Source organism: Hippopotamus amphibius, chromosome 3 (genome assembly GCF_030028045.1).
Source record: "Hippopotamus amphibius kiboko isolate mHipAmp2 chromosome 3, mHipAmp2.hap2, whole genome shotgun sequence".
NCBI lineage: Eukaryota > Metazoa > Chordata > Mammalia > Artiodactyla > Hippopotamidae > Hippopotamus > Hippopotamus amphibius.
Genome location: NC_080188.1, coordinates 19,528,565 through 19,550,091, shown reverse-complemented (window position 1 = coordinate 19,550,091; position 21,527 = coordinate 19,528,565). Strand labels below are relative to the sequence as shown.

At 34.9% G+C, this 21,527-nt stretch overlaps 1 protein-coding gene across 7 annotated transcripts in view; it reads right to left on the bottom strand.

Moving 5' to 3' along the window:
- Positions 1-21,527, bottom strand: part of N4BP2 (NEDD4 binding protein 2) — a 90,460-nt gene that overhangs the window by 18,713 nt on the left and 50,220 nt on the right. For 5 of the 7 annotated variants that reach the window (XM_057726123.1, XM_057726121.1, XM_057726122.1 and 2 more), the window contains 8 exons: positions 18,330-20,701; positions 17,626-17,711; positions 17,067-17,112; positions 15,496-15,692; positions 12,652-12,770; positions 8,608-8,746; positions 1,900-2,088; positions 871-1,039 (listed from right to left, as the gene is read on the bottom strand). In XM_057726123.1, the coding sequence (XP_057582106.1) occupies positions 871-1,039; positions 1,900-2,088; positions 8,608-8,746; positions 12,652-12,770; positions 15,496-15,692; positions 17,067-17,112; positions 17,626-17,711; positions 18,330-20,701 (3,317 nt within the window). Of the gene's footprint in view, positions 1-870; positions 1,040-1,899; positions 2,089-8,607; positions 8,747-8,989; positions 9,105-12,651; positions 12,771-13,323; positions 13,461-15,495; positions 15,693-17,066; positions 17,113-17,625; positions 17,712-18,329; positions 20,702-21,527 lie in introns of those variants that run through there. The other 2 variants (XR_009052540.1, XM_057726126.1) reach the window with 2 other exon arrangements.

Sequence of the window (21,527 nt, the reverse complement as noted above, 5' to 3'; positions counted from 1 at the left end):
AAATATATATAAATTAATTAAACAGAACAATAGAGCTATCAATGACAAAGCAGTATTATGGAACCATGAGGTACTAACTGAGGCATGGATTCTATGTCTCCACAATACAATAAAAAAGAAAGAGAAAGCCAAGTTGAGAATTCAAAAATATCCTAGTAGTGATAAAAGGACATGACTCCCTAGAATTAGAGTCTGGGGTACTACAACAGATTGAATATTCCTAAGTGCTACCATCTGGTGATGAAAAGGAAATAAGATGATAAACCAACAAGATACTTTAATGTACTGGGATGAGCGAGAAAGTTCCTTTGGGTTTTTCTGTAACATCTTACAAAGATATATAAAGTACATGATGTTGTAAGACGCAAGCAGTAGCTCACCTATTGACTCACAAAGACAAAATACAAGCAGAAAGGGAGAAGGGAATACCACCATAATGCAAACACACAGAAATCCTGCCTTTGTGATAATTCTATAAAAATCCTATCAGTTTACTTCCATACTTTATTCAATGACTGTTGAGCAACTGACATCTAATAAGTGCCTATTAGCTTTAATAAATGTCTATTGAACAAAGATATATAATATTCCTGAATGGTCCAGAGGATTCTCAGATTACATCATGCCCTCCCTTTGACAAATATAACAAAGGAATACAAACGTAACTGAAACAGGAAAATAAAAATGTTAATGGACATAGCAGAATTCTTCCCCAAGGTTTTCCTGGAGAATGAGTCTAATATAAACATCTATAAATGTGACACAGATATCCTTAGCCTGCACATTCAGACTCCTTTGAATTTGTAAGTTTTACCAATATAAGCAAAGATATATTTTCTACTGAAAAATGTGTCATGACTACAGTCCTACCTTCAGTTTTCTGCTGTAAAACTGTCGTCAAATGTTCTATAGCCTCATCCACATGCAGCCCATGGAGGTCTAAAACATTCTGTGGCAGCAGAGAGGCATTGACTTTCTCAAAGATCTCCACGGCAGCAAGGTGATTGGCTTCTTTCATCTTCTGTTCATGGAGACTACCCTTTAATTACAAACATACCATCAGTAATCACTTTTGATATCTGCTACTTAGTAGGCAATGAGGAAACAAATAATGCCCCAAATAAAAGGAAGAACAAAAAAGGGAACAAGTCTGAAATTTTAAATAATGCAATAGGCTAATATGCAAGAATGCACCAAAATTTAGAACAATATAGTACTTAAACTACAAAATCATCATTTCTAACACATTCTCTGATCCACAATTAAATAAACACACATCTCAAGAAGGAATCCACCGGTTTATCTTCTGATAATCCCAAGTCTCAACTCTTTTAATACCTTGTTTTAAGCCTGAAGTCACCCTTCAAGGTTTGCTATTATTGCTCACAAGGTCATACCAATCTGACACTTTTCTCTGCTCAATCGTAAAAAAGTAAGCTATATGGAACCACATAAAACAAAAAGTAAATCAATCAGGTTTTTTGCAATACCATGCCGAATGACCCCAGGTAGAAATTTTACTTCCCAGAAAGATAGTAACGTAATTTTCTTTTTCCGACTATGATAGTGATACATAACTAAGAATTCAACCATGATAGAAAGCACAAGGCCTCAGTAATCCCACCCTGGGAGGGCCAACATTAACATTCTGCTGCCTTTCCTCCAGAAAATTCGTATCTGTTTAGAAGTAGTACTGAATGAGAGAATCCAACCTAAAGAAAATATAGACTGTCAGAATTCTCAGAACGATGTATTTCTTACATATTAGAATACTTTATATCACTTATACAATGTACATTCCCCAGAATAACTTAATCAAGTCAGTATGAGTATTATCCGCTTCAAGATTATTCAGACGTCATAGTAACAAAGAAAAAAATAATCAGTTTTCCTCTTTACTTGCTGGGCATAAAACGTGGCAACGTTTTTCTTCCCCATCCGATAAGCTTCTTTTGCCTTGCTATAGCATTCTATCCTCTTCTGCTGGTGCAGGAAAGCCTCTGCCCTGTAGTCATCATACTCTGGGTACTCAAAATCCTGGAAAGATGGTTCACTTGGTATATCGTCAGTTTCTTTCAACTTCTTTGCCTGTAAGGTGTTACACAATAAATAAGATACAAAAGAAAGCAGAAAACACAAACTTTGTCTTCAAACAATGTACATGAAAACTGGGCTCTACTAATTTCTATCTTTCTTCTTTAAAAACAGACAGAACAGGCTTCTTAGGTGGCGCAGTGGTTGAGAATCCGCCTGCCAACGCAGGGGACACGGGTTCGATCCCTGCTCCAGGAAGATCCCACATGCCGTGGAGCAACTAAGCCCATGTGCCACAACCATTGAGCCTGTGCTTTAGAGCCCATAAGCCACAACTATTGAGCCCATGTGCTGCAACTACTGAAGCCCATGCACCTAGAGCCCATGCTCCGCAACAAGAGAAGCCACGGCAATGAGGAGCCCGTGCACCACAACGAAGAGTAGCCCTCACTCACTGCAACTAAAAAGAAAGCCCACGCACAGCAAAAAACACCCAACACAGCCAAAAAAAAAAAAAAAGACAGACCTTCCCTACTGTCTATCTAGTAGTAAGTCGTGCACTTAGTAACTACTGTTAACTTTTTCATGCCCTAAGGGTACTCCTTCTTTAACCATTCTTATCTTAGAAGATGTTAAAAAGTTCTCTAAAATTATGAAAATTAAAAAAAAAAATCTAGCCAAAAGAGAGAATGTAAGATATTCAAGGAATAACACTCTTTAATCTAATGCAGTATTTTCCAAATTTTAGTTTGTAAACCCATTCAAAGGATCAGTCCAATCACTGAAGGAACTAACGGCATATTTCAATTTAATAGGAAAAAAAATCAAACTGTACACTTTAAATATATGCAGTTTACTGTATGTCAAAAAAAAAAATAATAAATGAAAAAAAAATCAACCTAATGTAACACATGTTCATGGAGCTCAAATTTGCTTATTAAAGCATTCAGACTGAGGTAAAAATAAAAAAAAAAATCAATAAAGTAATTGAATAATATTCTTTTTAAAACAGAAAGGCATACAGAGTGACCATGCCTAATAGCAGGTAAAAATCATAAAGAGGTTTATAGGGCAGGTTTCAATCAGCTGACTAACAACTAGCCACTATGGTAGTGTTGACTGTTTGAGTTTTCTGAAATATTACCAAGTAGTTGTTACCCATATGCAATCTTAAATTAAAGAAACTAAATTGACTCTAATGTAAAACACAAGGTAATGAAAATAATAATTATGCAAATTTGCCTCAACACTCTCCACCAAATAGAAAATAAAATAAATGCATCACCATAATCCTCTCATTACCACAGTCAAAAATCTGTAAATATGCAGTTGATTTATTTTTGCAACGAATACCTAAGGCTCTCCTTTACCTAAGAATATTCATAGGACCTACATCCTTATGTCACACTCACTAGTAAATAATCACAAACTTCTTTCATATTAATGTTTATATATTCTATGAGTATATGGCTTGCATCCCTTATAAAATCAAAGATTTTGCAGGGAGGGGATAATAAAAATGCTTTCTATGACCTCTGAAAAGCCCACAGTGCTTAACACTACAAACAAATATTTTATAGCCTCAAAGTCTCTCTCTGTTGGTGTTAATACTAAAAAAATGCAAATTACATTTCGTTCTCTGGGAAGAGACCCTTCACTTCTTATTTTTAAAAAAGAAAAAACAGGCGCTTCCTAGGTGGCGCAGTGGTTAAGAATCCGCCTGCCAATGCAAGGGACACGGGTTCCATCCCTGCTCCAGGAAGATCCCACATGCCGCGGAGCAACTAAGACCGTGTGCCACAACTATTGAGCCTGTGCTTTAGAGCCCGTGAGCCACAACTACTGAGCCCACGTACTGCAACTACTGAAGCCCATGCGCCTAGAGCCCGTGCTCCGCAACAAGAGAAGCCACAGCAATGAGGAGCCCGCGCACCACAATGAAGAGCAGCCCCCACTCACCACAACTAAAAGAAAGCCCGCACACAGCAAAAAAGACCCAACACAGCCAATAAAATAAATAAATAGATAAATTAAAAAAAAAAAAAAGAAAGAAAGAAAAAACAGGAAATTCCCTGTCAGACCAGTGGTTAGGACTTGTTCACTGCCAGAGGCCTGGGTTCAATCCCTAGTGGGGGAACTGAGATCCTGCAAGCTGCTTGCAAGCTGCATGGCGGGAACCAAAACAAAAAGAAAAAAAAAACAAAAAAATGGTACATGATGAGAGATACTTTATCAAATAGCTACTCTCTTTTAAAATAAAACCAAAATTTATTTTTAATCCCTTTCATAGTGATGTAGTTTACTATAACTTCATTAACAAGGGCCAAATGAAATGCATCCTTCCTAAGAATTCACGTAATTAGTCTCTCATTCTCTTGAAAGCATGATATAATACAAAAACTATTTCCAATGGTAACAAACCTGCAAATTTTATGAAAGGCTAAAGGGAAAAAGCAGTAGTATTAATAAAAACACAGTTTGGGGTTTTTTTTTTTAAGATTTATTATTTATTTATTTAGTTTTGGCTGTGTTGGGTCTTCGTTTCTGCACATGGGTTTTCTCCAGTTGTGGTAAGTGGGGGCTACTCTTCGTTGCGGTGCTTGGGCTTCTCATTGCAGTAGCTTCTCTTGCTGTGAAGCACAGGCTCTAGGCACATGGGCTTCAGTAGTTGTGGAGCATGGGCTCAGTAGATGTGGCTCGCAGGCTCTAGAGCGCAGGCTCAGTAGTTGTGGCACACAGGCTTAGTCGCTCCGTGGCATGTGGGATCTTCCCAGACCAGGGATCGAACCCGTGTCCCCTGCATTGGCAGGCGAATTCTTAACCACTGCACCACCAGGGAAGTCCCAACACAGTTTTAAATAAATGTTAGTTTTTCGAACAAAGCAGATAAACCAAAATGTTACTGGTATCACGATACTCCCCTTTAGTATCTCTGATCCCTTAGGGTCCTGCGATATCAAAAACAGACTATTCTGCTCACAAATCTTAAAAGATTTTTATCAGTGTTATGACACCTGCCTACATTTTTTTGAGAAAGGCTAAGAATAATCTCCAGTATAACTTACCCAAATTTACATTCTGGCCGATGTTTATACAGCTCACAAAATCTCCTTTTCTGATTCCAGCATTTTCTAACCATTTCCCACGTTGAGCAAGCACACTTTCTCTCCACCACTTCCTCTATTGCCATAATGACCAAGAGTACTTTCTTTGCTATATTATCAGGTAAAAAAGTAATCTTCATTCCCAGTTTGGCACTAAAGGTCTCATCATCATCTTGCGCACTCTCTGAATCTTATGCTGCCTCCTCCATGATGGACACAGGCATCTGTGGTATCACTTGGTTCCTGCTCTGTGTGCACACTAACAAATCACATGAATACTAAAAGTACCTAAGTCTTATATATCAGATAAGTGATGGGGAAATATTCAAAGAAAAGAGGGAGCACATGAGTGGTGCTCCACTATCCCTGAGTAGTCTTATTACTAAGTATAGCAGGATGATTGAGGACTGTTTTAAAAAAGAAAAGAAAAGAAAGAAAGTCTACAACTAATACAAGACTAAGATACAAAATTGTATTTCTATGTATTTTCAATGTACAATCCAAAAATAAAATTAAGGGACTTCCCTGGTAGTGCAGTGGTTAAGAATCTGCCTGTCAGTGCAGGGGACATGCGTTTAATCACTCGTCCAGGACGATCCCATATGCTGTGAAGCAACTGAGCCCACGGGCAACAAGTACTGAAGCCCACGATCCACAACAAGAGAAGCCACCACAATGAGAAGCCCTCGCACCTCGATGAAGAATAACCCCTGCTCGCCACAACTAGAGAAAGCCCATGCACAGCAACAAAGACCCAACACAGCCAAAAATGAAAAAATAAAGAAAATAATTTTTAAAAAATAAAATTAAGAAAATTTCATTTACAATAGCATCAAAAAAATAAATTACTTAGAAATAAATTTAACAAAAGGCATTGAAAACACACTCAAAACTACAACACACTGTTGAATGAAATTAAGAGGACCTAAATAAATCAAAAGGTACTCCAGATTCACGAATTGGAAGACAATATTGTTAAGATGGCAATACACCTCAAATCAATCTATAAACTCAACACAATCCCCATGAAAATTCCAACTGACTTCTTTGCAGAAATTGACAAGCTCATCCTAAAATTCGCGTGGGAATGCAAGGGTACCAGAATAGCCAAAATAATCTTGAAAATTGTTGAAAACTCACACTTCCCAATTTCAAAGCTACAGTAATCAAGACTATGGTACTGCCATAATGATAGACATTATGGAATGTCTATTACAGATCAATAGAATGAAACTGAGAGTCTAGTGACAATTTTTTTTTAATATTTATTTATTTATCGGCTGCATTGGGTCTTTGCTGCTGCACACGGGCTTTCTCTTGTAGCAGGGGCTACTCTTCATTGTGGTGCATGGGTTTCTCACTGCAGTGGCTTTTCTCGTTGCAGAGCACAGGCTTTAGGCGGGCGGGCTTCAGTAGTTGACATGTGGGCTCAATAGTTGTGACTTTTGGGCTCTAGAACACAGGCTCAGTAATTGTGGCACATAGGCTTAGTTGCTCTGCGGTATGTGCAATCTTCCCCGTCCAGGGATCAAATCCGTGTCCCCTGCATTGGCAGGCGGATTCTTAACCACTGTGCCACCAGGGAAGCCCTAGTGATAAACTTATAGTCAATTCATTTTCAACTAGGGTGCTAAGAAAATTCAATGGGGAAAAACAGTCTTTGCAACAAGTGGTGCTGTGACAACTGGATATCCATATGTAAAACAATGAACTTGGACCCCTATCTCATACCATATACAAAAGTTAACCCAAAATAGATCAAAGATCTAAATGTAAGCACTAAAACTATAAAACTCTTAGAAGAAAACTTAGGTGTAAATCCTCATGACCTTGGGTTAGGCAAGAGTTTCTTAGACATGACACTGAAAGTACATCCAACAAAAGAAAAAAGATGAGTTGCACATGATCAATTTTTAAAACTTTTGTGCTTCAAAGGACATCATCAAAAAAGTGAAAAAAAGAGGGCTTCCCTGGTTGCACAGTGGTTAGGAATCTGCCTGCCAATACAGGGGACATGGGTTAGATCCCTGGGCTTGGAAGATCCCACATGCTGCAGAGCAACTAAGCCCGAGTGCCACAACTATTGAGCCCACATGCTGCAACTACTGAAGTCCACGTGCCTAGAGCCCATGCTTCGCAACAAGAGAAGCCACCACACCACAACGAAGACCCAATGTAGCCAAAAAAAAAAAAGGGAAAAGACAACCCTTGGAATGGGAAAAATTCTGCAAGTCATATGTCTGTTAAGGGACTTGTATGTAGACTATATAAAAACATGCAATTAAAGAATTTTTTAAATTGTAATGGGAAATGGATGTTAATAAAATTTCTTCAAAGAAGATATACAAATGACCAATAAGCACATGAAAATATGCTCAGCATCACCAGTCACAGAGAAATACAAATCAAAATCACAAGATACCACCTTGGTATTAACCATATCTTTATTTCCTGTATTCTGAGGCATTGACATCTGGGGCCTTGCTAACCCTTGGAGACACAGCACCCCCCACCTTGGGGTTAGCTATAGCCAATTCCCAGAGATAGGCAACAATTCACTTGCTAGCACATTTTATATATGCAAACCATCCAATCTAGAGCCCATAACCCCCAACCACCTCCTTTATGGGGCTCTCTCTTTGGCTACCATCTACATACCTTTATCACTGAAGCCAGGTACCAGAAAACTAGGGACAATTCCTATGCTCCAGAGCCTGCTGAAATTATTCAAATTAGCCAATCCTAAAGCTGCTTATTACCCTGCCTTGCCCTGTCCTTCCCAAAGAAACCACAAAAAAGGCTCTTGCCCACACTTCACCCCTACTCCCTTTGCCTCCTTGACTTTCGTGCTTCCTCATGCAGCTCTGCGCCATGCCTCCTATCTCTAGGGATCTGTGAGTATAATAAACTTCTTCCTTCATGACATTTCCATGTCTGGGTGTCTCACCATACCTGATTAAAACAAATTCCAGGTACGCATAAAACAACTTCACACCCACTAGGACGGCTATAATCAAAAAGACAGATGATAACCAGTGTCAGAGAGGATGTGGAGAAACTGTAGCCCTCATACACCACTGATGGAAACATAAAACAACGTAGCCCTTTTCGGAAAATGCTTGGCAGTTTCTCAAAATGGCTAAACATTTCCACCCACATATTTATACCCTAAGACCCACCATATCACACCCTGCTCCTATTCAATTAAGCCTCATACTCTACTGTGTAGTCTACACATAAAAAGTTACAGAAATTCCAATGCTTGTTGTGCCAAAGACATTGAAGAAAAAATATAATCAGCTATAAATTCACTATTTTGAGCAGATATTCTAAACCAAATATGCTATCAATGGTTAAATTTCCAGTTATGAAAAATGGTGAGAAATAATCACTAAATTATCTAACAAACCAATTATATTTTCACATACAATTATTTACCATTATTGTAAAAAATTAAGTAGCTCTATACCTTTTTCTCCTTAGACTTCTGTGCAGTATGAGAAGTGACATTCTCATTTTGGTGAACAAACTCTTGTGCTACCACTGTTTTTACAGGGTCTCCTTCAAGAACACAATTTAGAAATTGCACTGTGTGTTCTAATGAATAGCTGTAGGGTTGAAGTAAAAGTATGAGGTCAGTAAATGAAAATAAAAGTTCTGTGGAAACATTAACATAAGCAATCTTTCAAACATCTTAGAAGAATATGAAAAACTGGCTCACTTCTAAGTTTTAAACATCAAAATTAAATGCTCATTGTGTATCTCAAGACTTAAGAATGAACAGAGAGAAAGTGTCAAGTCAGAGGCTCTCAAAAACTAATATTTTAAATGAATACCAAACAGAAACATACTGATAATTAATTCATTTCTTATCTTTTATTCCAGGTAGATTTTCCACAAATCTTTCTTTCATCTTATCACCTATACTTGAGTCCCTTGCTGGATTTTACACGTGGTTTCAGTTTCCTTCAAACATCAAAAACAGACAATAGATCTTTAAACTGACATTTTTAGTCTGTCAAATTTCACATTTTACTTATACCATGGTGTTCTAGTCAAAGGAATTCTAAGCAGGGATAAAGAAAGGAGAAAGTAAAAAACTATCCTACCTCCCACCCATACATTAGACATTTTTTTCATGGTGATACTATATTATGTGGAATATGAAATTCTACAAAAATTAACAAACACCTGAAACAAAACATGTTCTCATATCCAAAGAAACTCATTCCAAAGCAAATTATAAATGATTTTATACTGCTCATTATTTTAGCCTATTTATGCCTCTGATCTTTTCCAATGGCCAGATAGTGAAGAGCTGACCACAAAGGATGATTTTTGAAATGTCATAAATAGTTCCTCAAAATACTGTGATATTTTGCTATTCTTCAATTTATTAAAGACAACCCTTAAAGGGGAAACATTTGGGACTCCAATTCCACTTGAGCACTCTCATACGCTCAACAAATAGAGGTTTCTAGGCACTAGAAGCTACCAGAAATTATCCACATCCTAACTAGTCCTCAAAATCACCTGACTTGCCCACTCCTAGGACTAGAGGCCAGTGTCCACCACAGGTGTTGTTAGTGGTATGCTGGAAGATATACTGCAGTAACTGAACAAACCTACCCTTCTTACCAAGATGAAGCTGAAGCTACTGCTAACTGAGACAATTATCCACCTGTTGGCAGACAAATGGAGGTCATCATTTAATACCATAATACCTACTCTAAGGGGCACGACTAATTAATCACTCTGAGCATCGAGAGGAAGGACTCATCTCACTCAGTCTCCTTACCTTGCCTGGGGAACCACAACTCTGGGTAGTTTCATATCAGGCCTTAATGCCTTTGGTCCCCATAGAAGAGAGCTGCCATATGCCAGTGTCACCCTCCTAACCCCCAGTGCCTTGGGATATTTTAACACATAACTCTAAGAAAGCAGCTGGTTAGGTAGCAAAAATAAATAGAAAAACTGTGGTTTGAAATAATACCATGAAAAACTTGATTCAAGTGATATATTTAGAACTCTGCATACTCAGCAGAGAATATTTTTTCAAAAGCACTTTCATATAATATTTATAATAACTGATCATGTATTAAACCACAAAAGAAAACTCAAATTCCAAAAAGCAGGACTCTTTCAGGCTGCATTCTTATACCCCACACAACAAAACAAACAATAATCCCCCTCTACCACCACCAAACTATCAAGCCATTTAGAAAGTTAAAAACTCTTGGATAAATGAGAAAATCAAACTGACTTAGAGATTATTCAGAAATAAAATGAAAATACTACTATCAAAATCAAAGCATTACATATATATCAAAAACACTGTACAGAGAAAAATTCATATCCTTAAATATATTTATTATCGAAGACTGAAAGGAAACAAACTAACCAAAGAATTGAAAATATAGATTTAAAGAGAAAGGAATCATCAAAAAATAGCAAGGAATCACCAAAAATAAAAGCAAAAATAAATGATTACAGAATATAAGACAGACTTTGATCAATAAACCAAGAGCTTGTTTTTAAAAGGGCCAATCTGATGAACAGTAAAAACAAAGAAAATCGAAAAAAATATTAGAAAAGGAAAAAAGGATATGCTCAAATACAAAATAATGTTTTTAATTATCACAGAATATTATATACAACTTAACAATAATAAACCTGAAAGCCAAGATAAAACTGATGATTTTCTAGAAGAGAAACTATCAGAAAAGACCCATGGAAAAAAAGCAAACATCTGAATAATGCAATACCTTTAAAAAGATAGTGAAAAGACTTTCTCCCTAAAAAAGGCACAACCCCTTTCAAGGTACTAATTTATTTAAACTTTCCAGAGCACAGAGAAAAATGGCTGTCTTGCCACGTTCTTTTATCAAGCCAAACACCAAATAAAACCCTAAAACCAAAATCTGACAAAGATAACATGGGAACAGAATATCAGATTAATCTCATTTAACTGCTGTTGCAAAAATCCTGAAATCAATTCCAACACTGCATTGAAGGAAAAAAACAAAACCTGAAAGATTTTTTAATCCCAGAAATTACTGTGATTGACATGAAATATACTAACAAACTAAAGAAAAAAAATCTATATTGGATTCTCCAAAGATTCTAAAAAGGCATCTATTTAAAACAACTCTTGCTAAAATAGGAATTTAAGGAATATATCAAGATTGAAAGCATGTATTACTCAAAACAGAAGCATACCTAACACACCAAACATCAAAACACACTACAGCACTACAATTATTAAAACAAGATGGTGGAATCTTAGGACCAAATAGCTCAATGGAATCAAAGAGTCTATAAAAGAACATGTGGATTTGAGAATGTAGTAAATATTAGTGGCTATATTTTATATCAGTGGGTAAAGACCCATTCATCCAGCATCATTTGAAAAAAACAATTAAGTTAAACTCTACTTCACACAATACACATAAAAATACTAGATAAAGTTTTAAAATTTAACTATTAAAAATACTGAAGAAAATGTTTTCATAATATTGAGGTAGGACAGATTTTCTTAAAAAAGAGAGAAAACTCAGAACCAATAAGGGAAAAGATTTTCTGATAAAACATGAGTTAAAATATGTGTATGACCAAAGAGACTATATCAGGAAAAAATTATTATAACCTATATTAACAAATATAACTACACGTGATATATAAAGAGCTCTCACAGATCTAGAAAGAAATACAAACAGCCAATAGGAAGACAGGCAAAATGTAAGCAATTAACAGAAAAAGAAATTAACATAAGAAAAGCTCAACCTCACTAGTAACAAGGAAAATAAAAATTTAGACAACAATAAAATATTTTTCCCACCAAATCGGCAAAAAATTTAAAGATTCTTAATATCCCAGGCAGGTTACACTATCAGTGCATGTAACTAACATGGAAAGCCCTTTTAAAAGGAAATTTGGCATTAGCTGTAAAAAAATTTAATGTACACACTCTGAACCAGCAATTTCACTTTTAGGAACTAGCCTACAATAACATTCACCCATGCACACAAAAACGCATGTTCAAGGGTGCTCCGTGCAACGTGGTTTCCATGGTTATCCTACAGTCAAAAAGCCCATAAACAGTCAAGTTTAAAGTATGGTACTTTAAGAAATCAGTTAATGGAATACTCTGTAGACTTTAAAAAGAAAAAGAGTACATCACAAAGTATGGGCAGAAAAAATAAATAACAGTAAAACTACAAAATAGTACATAAAACGCAGCCTATTTTTGGTGCAAAATATATTTATATATAGACACACAAGCAAATAGGTACATGTACACATATACATTAATGTATGTATATAAGAAAAAATTGAAGAGGAATATGAACCAATTGACAGAAACTCCTCACTTTCTACATTATTGCATTCAAATAGTTTATAATATACCTGTATTATTTTTCTTACCAGAAAAATAAAAATAAGAGATTAAAATGTATGACGTGCTTTTAATGACATCTCACCAGAAACTACAGAGAATCTTTCTAGCACTCACTTGTGGTCCTTGAAAATGTCCACCAGAAAATTTTGGTTAATGGCTGGAAATATCTTAAAGAGCTGCTTCTCCTTCAGTTTAGTGGCACAATCTTTTTCAAACATAAGCGGCTCCCTTTTCTAAAACAACAAAAAAAGACAAAAACCATCTTTATGATGGAATTTACAACACTAGTTATGCTGATCCAAAAGCATGGTTATTTTATTGCAAAAAGACTAATAATTTAAAAGCAATCACAGACTTTCTTCACTGATTAAAGGCTAAAATTAGTAATATAAGTATTCTTGCACTATTTATTTATATCCCATTTTTTGCTAAGAATTTGAAGCTGCTCATTAACACACACAATCACACATATACATATATATGTATGTACATGTGTATATATTCTCTCATATACACACACCCAACATGTTCAGTCATATTATATAAAAAAAGGATGAAGATATATGTATATATAAATAGGATATAAATAAATGAAGAAGTCAGACAGTAGAGAAAATAAAGGTAAGAATATAGGATAAAGCTAGCAAGTAAAATTAGTATATAAATGCATGCCAAAAAATCCTGTACAGTTGCTAAATGTGGGCCACAAATTCAGTTCTGAGCTTCTTAGTGGCCAAAGCAAAGGGGGAAACAAAGATTCTCAGTGTCCATAAAATAAAAACAAACCAGTTGCTCAGGAGAAGTACAGCTTTTTCTGGTACTGAGACCTGAGAGAAATTTCTCCCATGGGTCCTCATAAAAGGGACACTGTGTGATGCTGTGAACAACGTCCTCAAAAACATATTCTCCTCAATGGGCAGAAACTACAATGTACAAATAAGTTGCAAATTCAGGTTGACAGAAAATCTTAAAATTCACATTAAAAAAATTTTTTCACAAACATATTTACTCCAAAGTAATTGTATGAGAACTATTACTAACTGTTATTTTTTCAAAGTAATATTTGGATTGTTTAAACTGCCAAACCAAAAGAGCTTTCCTAAAATGTGCTATTTTAAGTCTAAGGATTATGGTAATCATTCTTAAAGTGATTTCTAACTCTAAGACAATTTATTGACACTGTGATTTAAGTACGTAACAGTTTTGTTTTTCCAAAAATCCTAATGTCTGAAAAATAACTTCCTATAAAATTTCAAAGGTGTTTCTGAAAATATAAAAATTATCATAATTTAGGAAAATCCTAGAATAGTTATTGGTTTTGAAGCCTAACCATATTTAGGCCATTTATAACACCAAACAATAATTTAAAAAAAAACCCACAATAGGTGACAATCTGACCAGTAAAAGGAACTGGTAATGCTGAACATATCAGACATCACAAGAGTGATGAAAGCAAGCCATCTCAAGAATTTTAAATATTCACGTCTTAAGATATACATTATAATCCGACCTTACTAAAAAATTCATTTACTAGCAATCTGATCCAATTTACCAGCAATCTGCTAGGTCACAGAGTTTCTAAACTACAAATTCTAAGCTCTCATCAATAAACTGAAAACTCATAACCTTAATCATCTTACAATTAATTATCCTATTCATACATTACGCCTAATGTTTATTTTATATTCTTTGCTTAAAAAGAATTTAAATGGTATTTCTCCTTTGGGAAATTCTCTTACTGAGGCTCTACCTAAGGGGAATACCCTTAGGATCAAAAGAGTACAGCTTCTATTACCAAAAATCACTGATAGAAAAAAAAAATTAAGTTGGAGAGTCAAAGAAACTTATTTGTTCATTATTATACTAAGAGATTAAAAGACAGGTTAGAACCATAAAGATAAGTTTCAGTAGCAGAAAATGGCATTTCAACAAAAAGTGTCACACCATTTGAGCATAAGTTCTAGGCTTTCCTTATTAAGAAAATCTATTTCTCCAATTTATTACATATGTAAATTGAAGAGGACATTTGAAACAATATTGAATTATAAGATCCTACTGAAGAGATTGTTCTTTGGATTATGCAAACATGCAAAGATGGTAATGGGAGCACATTTCCAATTTAGTTAAGATAACTGGGGGAAATAAACGTGAAGGTGGAATAATCCCATCATTCTTTCTATACCCCATTTCAGCCAATATAAAGGTGTTCCTTTGAGCAGTCAAATGAGTTTAAAAAAGGGTAAAATGTTTTAAGATCACCAACTAAGAATTTTTTTTTCCTTGAGAATTGGACTAAATAACCTCTAAGGTCTTTTCCCTTTTGATTCTGAAATTCTCTAACACTAATTTTCAGAATTCCAAAAAAGGCTACGAAAAAGAAACGCAAAAGAAACCAAATTCTCTTATGGCTTCATATAATTAGATATGTTGAATAAAGAACAAAAATTAAGTTCAAAGCAAAGTGAAGTATCTGTTTGAGCTTGTTTAATTGAAAAGTTAGGAAAAGTACTTAATTTCAGATTCATAAGTTTCTAAAATTTTTCTTTAAAAAAAATTTGTTTCTAAGATGGATACTTCTTTAATAGCAAGACAATCATTTCTTAATACTAACTTATAAATGAGATCATATTCAAAGGAAATATTTCATGTTTTTCTAGAATTAAAAAATTACAGAAGTAGATGTCAAAGACAAGAAATACACACCTGCAAAATTAAATCTAAAACAACAGATTTAACATAAATGGGCTTACTGTTATAGAATATCAACTAATTTTCCAGAAGCAAAAACCTCCAACTTCAAACTACATTTAAAACATTTTTCAATTTTAACATTAACTTCAAACAGGTTAAAATACAGATTCCAGACTAGGAAAAGTAGAATCAAATGAAAATCAAAAAGTAAACCTATGCTCAAACTAGAGTCAAAGACAAAGGCTTAATATTTATACTAATTCATACCAAATCATGCTTTTCCTGTAAGGCAATTTCTTCTGACATTATTTCTCTGAGTGATACTTTTTTAGTTTGAGTGTTCCAATGATCCAATAAGGGTAGCATTTCAGGTGCCGCTAAAGTCTTCAGTAATTTTTTGCCTGTTCTCTGAGACGATTTTTGTTCTGGACAATCAAGACCAACATGCCCAACCAGGGAAGGATCTACAAAAGCAGTTATCAGTAGTGTCAGATCAACAAAAATAAACGTACAAATTAGACATTACTCATTTTGTTACATCTACCTCCGAGAGACCCCGAAGACATGATTTTTCACTCTTTGCTTATAAATATAATATTCCAAGTCATATTTCAAAGTTTCAAAATATATCTTCACAATTGCAATTAAGAAATATGTATAAAGGTAGGAATATTTCAAATGAGCAATGACCTGGGTATTATTATAAATCAACTCAATGCTTCCCACTCTTCTCTTTTCCATATCACATCAACACAGAGAAAACAGTAACACATATATACTGGTAAACAGAGGAAGCTGCAGCCAGCCAGAAGTGACCAGCTAGAGCAGCTCCGGTCAGCTCTGCTTGGCCACTCCAAGAACGAAAGGATCAATATTTTTGCAAATCTGTAACCCACTGGAGGCCTACAATAAATACTGAACAAATGATATTCAACATAAGAAAGGAACTAAACATTCTAAGAAGTTTATAACAACAAGACAATGTATAATATTTCAGCTTTTCTAAGAGCAACACATCCTGATATACTCCTTTGCTTTCCTGGAGAGTGAAGACATAGCAGATACTGTCATCTGAATAACTCTGATGCTATTTGGGAGCCTCTAGCTCTCAAATAGCTTTAGCTCTTGAAGCTACAACACAGGTCTAAACTAAAGTTAAGAATCTTTACTCTAACAATCTTCAACCTGGAGTCTTAGTATGAAGTGGACAAGAGAGGCATCTGGAGGAACTCAGGCACAAAAGGAGGACCCTACAACAGGTCTGTCACCCTGCACTAACCACTTAGGACAACGCTATCTAAGAAATCTTCCAAAATCAAATATTTTCAATTTGGCAGATGTACCCAAAAAGCAGGCTGACTTTTAGGCTCTAATCATATTAATATCAGTAAAAATTTTGAATAACCAAGTAATATTTCAATGATGCTCTCAAACACAGGAATATTTTATTGCTCTCAAACCAGAAGAGTTTTCTTTCATTCGGAGCAAAATCATAAACAGGAAACACCCTAACCATGTGTATTAGAGCACACCTTGGGTGTTCCACAGCACTCCTAAAAGTTTTTTGGGTTTTTTTTAATTGAAATATAGTTAATTTATAATGTTGTGTTAGTTTTCAGATGCAACCTGAAAGTTAAATAATATTATAAGGGCTTTTTTCTTCTTTAAGTTTTATATCAATATTAAAAGTTTAAAAATTTTAAGTTTTATTTGCAAATCAAAATTCTCAGGTAACATATTTAGTGGAAGTATATTTAAAATGAGTTAAAATTCATACACACACACACCAAGTTTCAACATCAAGACAAAAACATTAGAAGTGAAAATATATGCTTTACCTTGCATTAATTTGCCACAGGAAACCTCTTCCTGTCTTTGTCGCTCCTAGATACAAAGGCAGAACAGGGGATTGGCAAAGGAGGGTGCATTAGAAAACAAGCTTATATTATTTTTCTTTAGTAATCATTTCTCCTTGTAAAACCATCAATCATTCTTGCTAAATCTAATAAAACTAAATATAATTATAAATTATAATTGCATTTATATATTTTTCCCTTCTAGAGCTTTTATGCTATATTTTTTTAAAATTATTTATGAAACAACTAGTACCACAACTCTAATTTAGGGAGTAAAAAACTATTTATTATTTTTTTCCCTAAAAACAAAAATCAACAATCATATTGAGCATCATTAATTATATAATTTGGCCAGTCTGGAAATAATCCAAAATACTGGAAAGAGAAGATAAAATATCAGTAATCTGCTAACTGGTAAATTCATTCTCTCTCAAAGTCAAAATTCAACAGAATCTTTCATATAACATAAAAGATTTTATTGAAGAGCAAAGGTGACAAAATGGACACAAAAGAAGCTCTTTATAAAAAGAAGCCTACCAACCATTACAGATTCTTTCCATTTTTCATGAATCACTTTAGCCAGATTCAGATCTATATGAACCACACAATCTTCAACTGTTAGGGACCCTTGGGAGGGAGGGAAAAAAAGAAAAGAAAACATAATCATTACTCATTATACATTTGCAGAAAACATACTCAACTGCCTTACATCTCATAAAACTAATTTGTATTTTTAATTACTAACATATGTCGCTAGTTCTAAATCTCTTGGAATATTTTTATATAATATGCCATTGTTTTCACACTACTTGGCAGGTGTAATTATATATTTCATATATTTAAGTTATTCATGTCCATTAGACTAAATATATTTAATATATTCATTTCCATTAGTCAAGACTTTCCAGTTAAGTGTATTCTAAGGAATTATCTTGCCTTAAGTGTGTCTGGAGTAGCACCAAAGGGTTCAAAAAGATGTATCTGTGCAAATAAGTATGAGGTAAATGCCAGAGAAAACTTTCAATACATACATGGGATAAACATAAACTCCATATAAATACTATTTCTTCGAATTATATACTTAAAACTCTTCTACAAACACATTGTGTCAAAAATAATAAAGGTAGGTAACACAAATTACTTTTACACTTCCGTTAACATATAAAATAATTTTAAAATTGAACTAGACTATCTATATTCTATTCACACAAAGATACACACATAGGTAATTTACTTTTTCCTTACCTGAATCAATACCAACAGGGCCAAATAATTCATTGAGCTGAAAAGCCAGTTCAGGGGGTAATGCCAATTCCAGACAGTCTATGGTCAGAGATTTGGCCATCACTGGTGTGGAATTCAAAGTCTCAGTTTTATCTTCTTCAGTAACTCCAGCTGACAAAGTACTCCCTGCCATTAGAATTTTTTCCATTTCCTGTTCATCTTCATTCATAAATTCTTCTGTCTTTGGAAATTTCACATAATCCTTTGGAAGATTTTCACTTTTATTTATTTCAAAAGAGTCAGTAAAATAAGTTTCTTCGTATAATTCAAGATTTGAAGTGCCCGATACAGAGTTTAAAATATCAGCCAAATTCACAGAAGAATGTATACTGTCTCCAATTTCAGTGACTTCTGGATTCTTCTCCGCTTCACTCACATTTTTAGTGGCAGTAGCTTTTAGAGTACCTGGAAAAAACTGCTTAACATTATATAAACCTGAAAGTTCTGCCTGACTATTAGGAAATACTCCATTACTATTCTGTACATCTACATTAGGAAATATACTCGTTATTAATCCAGGTTTTTCAGTAGTTATAGCTCTTATTTCTGCCTGCTCTAAGTTTTCCTTTTCTGAATTACAGGTAGACTGTACATTAGTGTTACTGATACCGATTCCATGGCTAAACTCTGGCACAGAAGAATTAGAATCCTCTAAGCTCCCTCTTTGGCTAATAATTTCCTTCAAATTCAGTCCCAGAGAAAATGGCCCAATTTGTGCTTCATCATAGGACTTTTTTATATTCTCAAATTCAGTATCCTCACATAATTTGGTTTCAGAATCCAATAAAAGGCTTGTGGCCCAAATAATATCTTTGTTACACCTCTCATATAAGTCTTTTAGGGCTTCTAATGAAAAAGATCCAAATAATTTACAAAGAATATTAAGATTTTCAGATTCATCAGCACTGGTAAGCTCACTTTCTTCAACATACGTGCTTTTGTCATACATCACCCTATATGGAATTGTTTCCTGAACATCTAATTTTGTGTTAACACTGAAAGCTTTTGGTTTAAATCCATCTAATCTTCCTGTTAATACTCTCAGAGAATCTGAAACACTAATTTTGTTCTTTTCTATTTTCCATAAGAGAGCAAAATCCTGTGGTTCAGTCTGGGTACACACTCCTACTTCTATTCCAGGGACTTCTTTAGTCTTTTCTTCTCGAAATTCAGCTGAAGCCTGTGGTCTTGCTCCTCCAGGAACAGCTGGCACACTATTAGTAAAAGGAAGAGACATTGTGTGTTGCCTATGAATCTTTTCACTTGGACAAGTCTTCTCACAGGTCACTTCACTGGGCAGCATTTCAGAACTTCCTCGAGTAGAACTACCCAACATTTTTAGTTCTTCAGGGCTTGTGCCCCAGTAGGCCTCACATGCTGTGTACAAAGATATTTCATTCATACTGTTGTTAGTTCCAAATTCTAGGCTGGGTTCATTTGAGCTAGCCTTTGGCATTCTTGATCTGTGCTCTCTCTGAGCTAAAGAATCAGATGAGGGCCGGTCGCCCGCGATGTGGAATGAGTCTTTTTCGGTACTTTTAGAAGCGTCATGTTCACAGCTACTGAAAGATTCTGAGGCATCAGCACACTGCAACTTGTCATCCACTATGGTTTCAAGTGGAGGTCTTTGTGGCTGGATACAATCTATACTCACAGATAAGCTATCATCTAATACTTTATGTGACTGGGGGCAATTATACTTTTTGTCACTTTGTATAGATGAAGCTTTTTCAGTTTTTCGGTTCCTTTTTGTCCTCTGACCAATAGTCTTATCAACTGGCCAGTCACCAACAAAAGACAGCTCCTGTCTTGGGAACTTTTCCGAAGTTGATTTGCTTTTTGGTTTTCCAAAGGCTTTTTTCTTTACTACTGCTCTGTCTTCCAACATTTCACTAGGTGAAGATTTCTCATTTTGAAGTGGTACAGTATTTGAAATACCACAGTCTTCTTGATTATTTTCACCATAGCAAATATTTGGTGATATTCTCTCTACAAAACTATCTGCAATGGTTTCACTACACTCTTTTTCAGGAGCCATTTCTACTGGTTCTTCTTTTTCACTTTTGTCTGTTACCTGTACTCTGCTTTCGGAATCAGAAAAGTAAGTGTCCGCAGCTTCCTGAACGAACACATTCTGAATGTTAGGATTCATACCACTTATTTCTTTTTTTCCGTTGTTTAAATCTGCATTAGGGAGATATGTAGCATTCTCAGGTAACAAATTTTCTTTGGTCGTGTCATGTTTCTTCTCTGCAATTAACTCTGGATGCTTCAAAGATGAGGATAAAACATTTTCTTCTTTTTCAGAGGTAATATCTTCATTGTCTCTTGGGCTGTAAGATTTTTTTTAAGTATTATAAGGAAATCTCTTAATGTTACCATTAATATTATGATTTAAATTAAAGAATCGTTCAACTGAAAGACAAGACACTTGATCTTTCCCTAATATACTATGAACACATCCCTTTACTGTAATCCCAACACCTAGTACAATGCTTGACATACAAGAAGCACTCAAACTTTTTTCGAATTGATTAACATGACATATTCAGTTAAGGTGTTTATTATGCATTAAATATTAAAGTTAAGGTTCTAAATTTGTTCCCAGAAGAGGACACCTCCCTGGTTCCTTACCAACCTATTTAAGCTTAATATACGTGAAACTAGGTCTGCCTCTATACCACCTGTCATTTGCTACAGAGGAAAATGCTTAAGATTGATTTACAAAGTCACAAAGAGTCATCAACATGATTTGCACAATTAAGTGAAATGAGAGAAAGGGAGGACAGCTTTCATTTGAGATGTCACTTGCTAAGTTTTTAAAACCATCCTTGATTTTAATTTCAGATTCAGAGCACTTCTGCCTAATCATTATACTTTCAACTTCAGTGCATTTTCCTTATTTGTCAACTCATCTTCCTTTCTTTCTTTATTGCAGGAGTTCTTAAAGTCCCAACTCTCCCATGAAGCCTTCCTAAGTGAAATCACACCTAACATTCAGTTTTCTATAAGTCCTCTACAAGTATTAATTCATAATCCTATTAGATCCTTATAAGCAAAGTGTTACTGCCTTTTGCAAATGAAGAGCTGAAGTATAGAGAGATTTTATAATTTGTCAAAGATTACAAAACTTTGGGATTTGAAGCCAGGAAACACAGT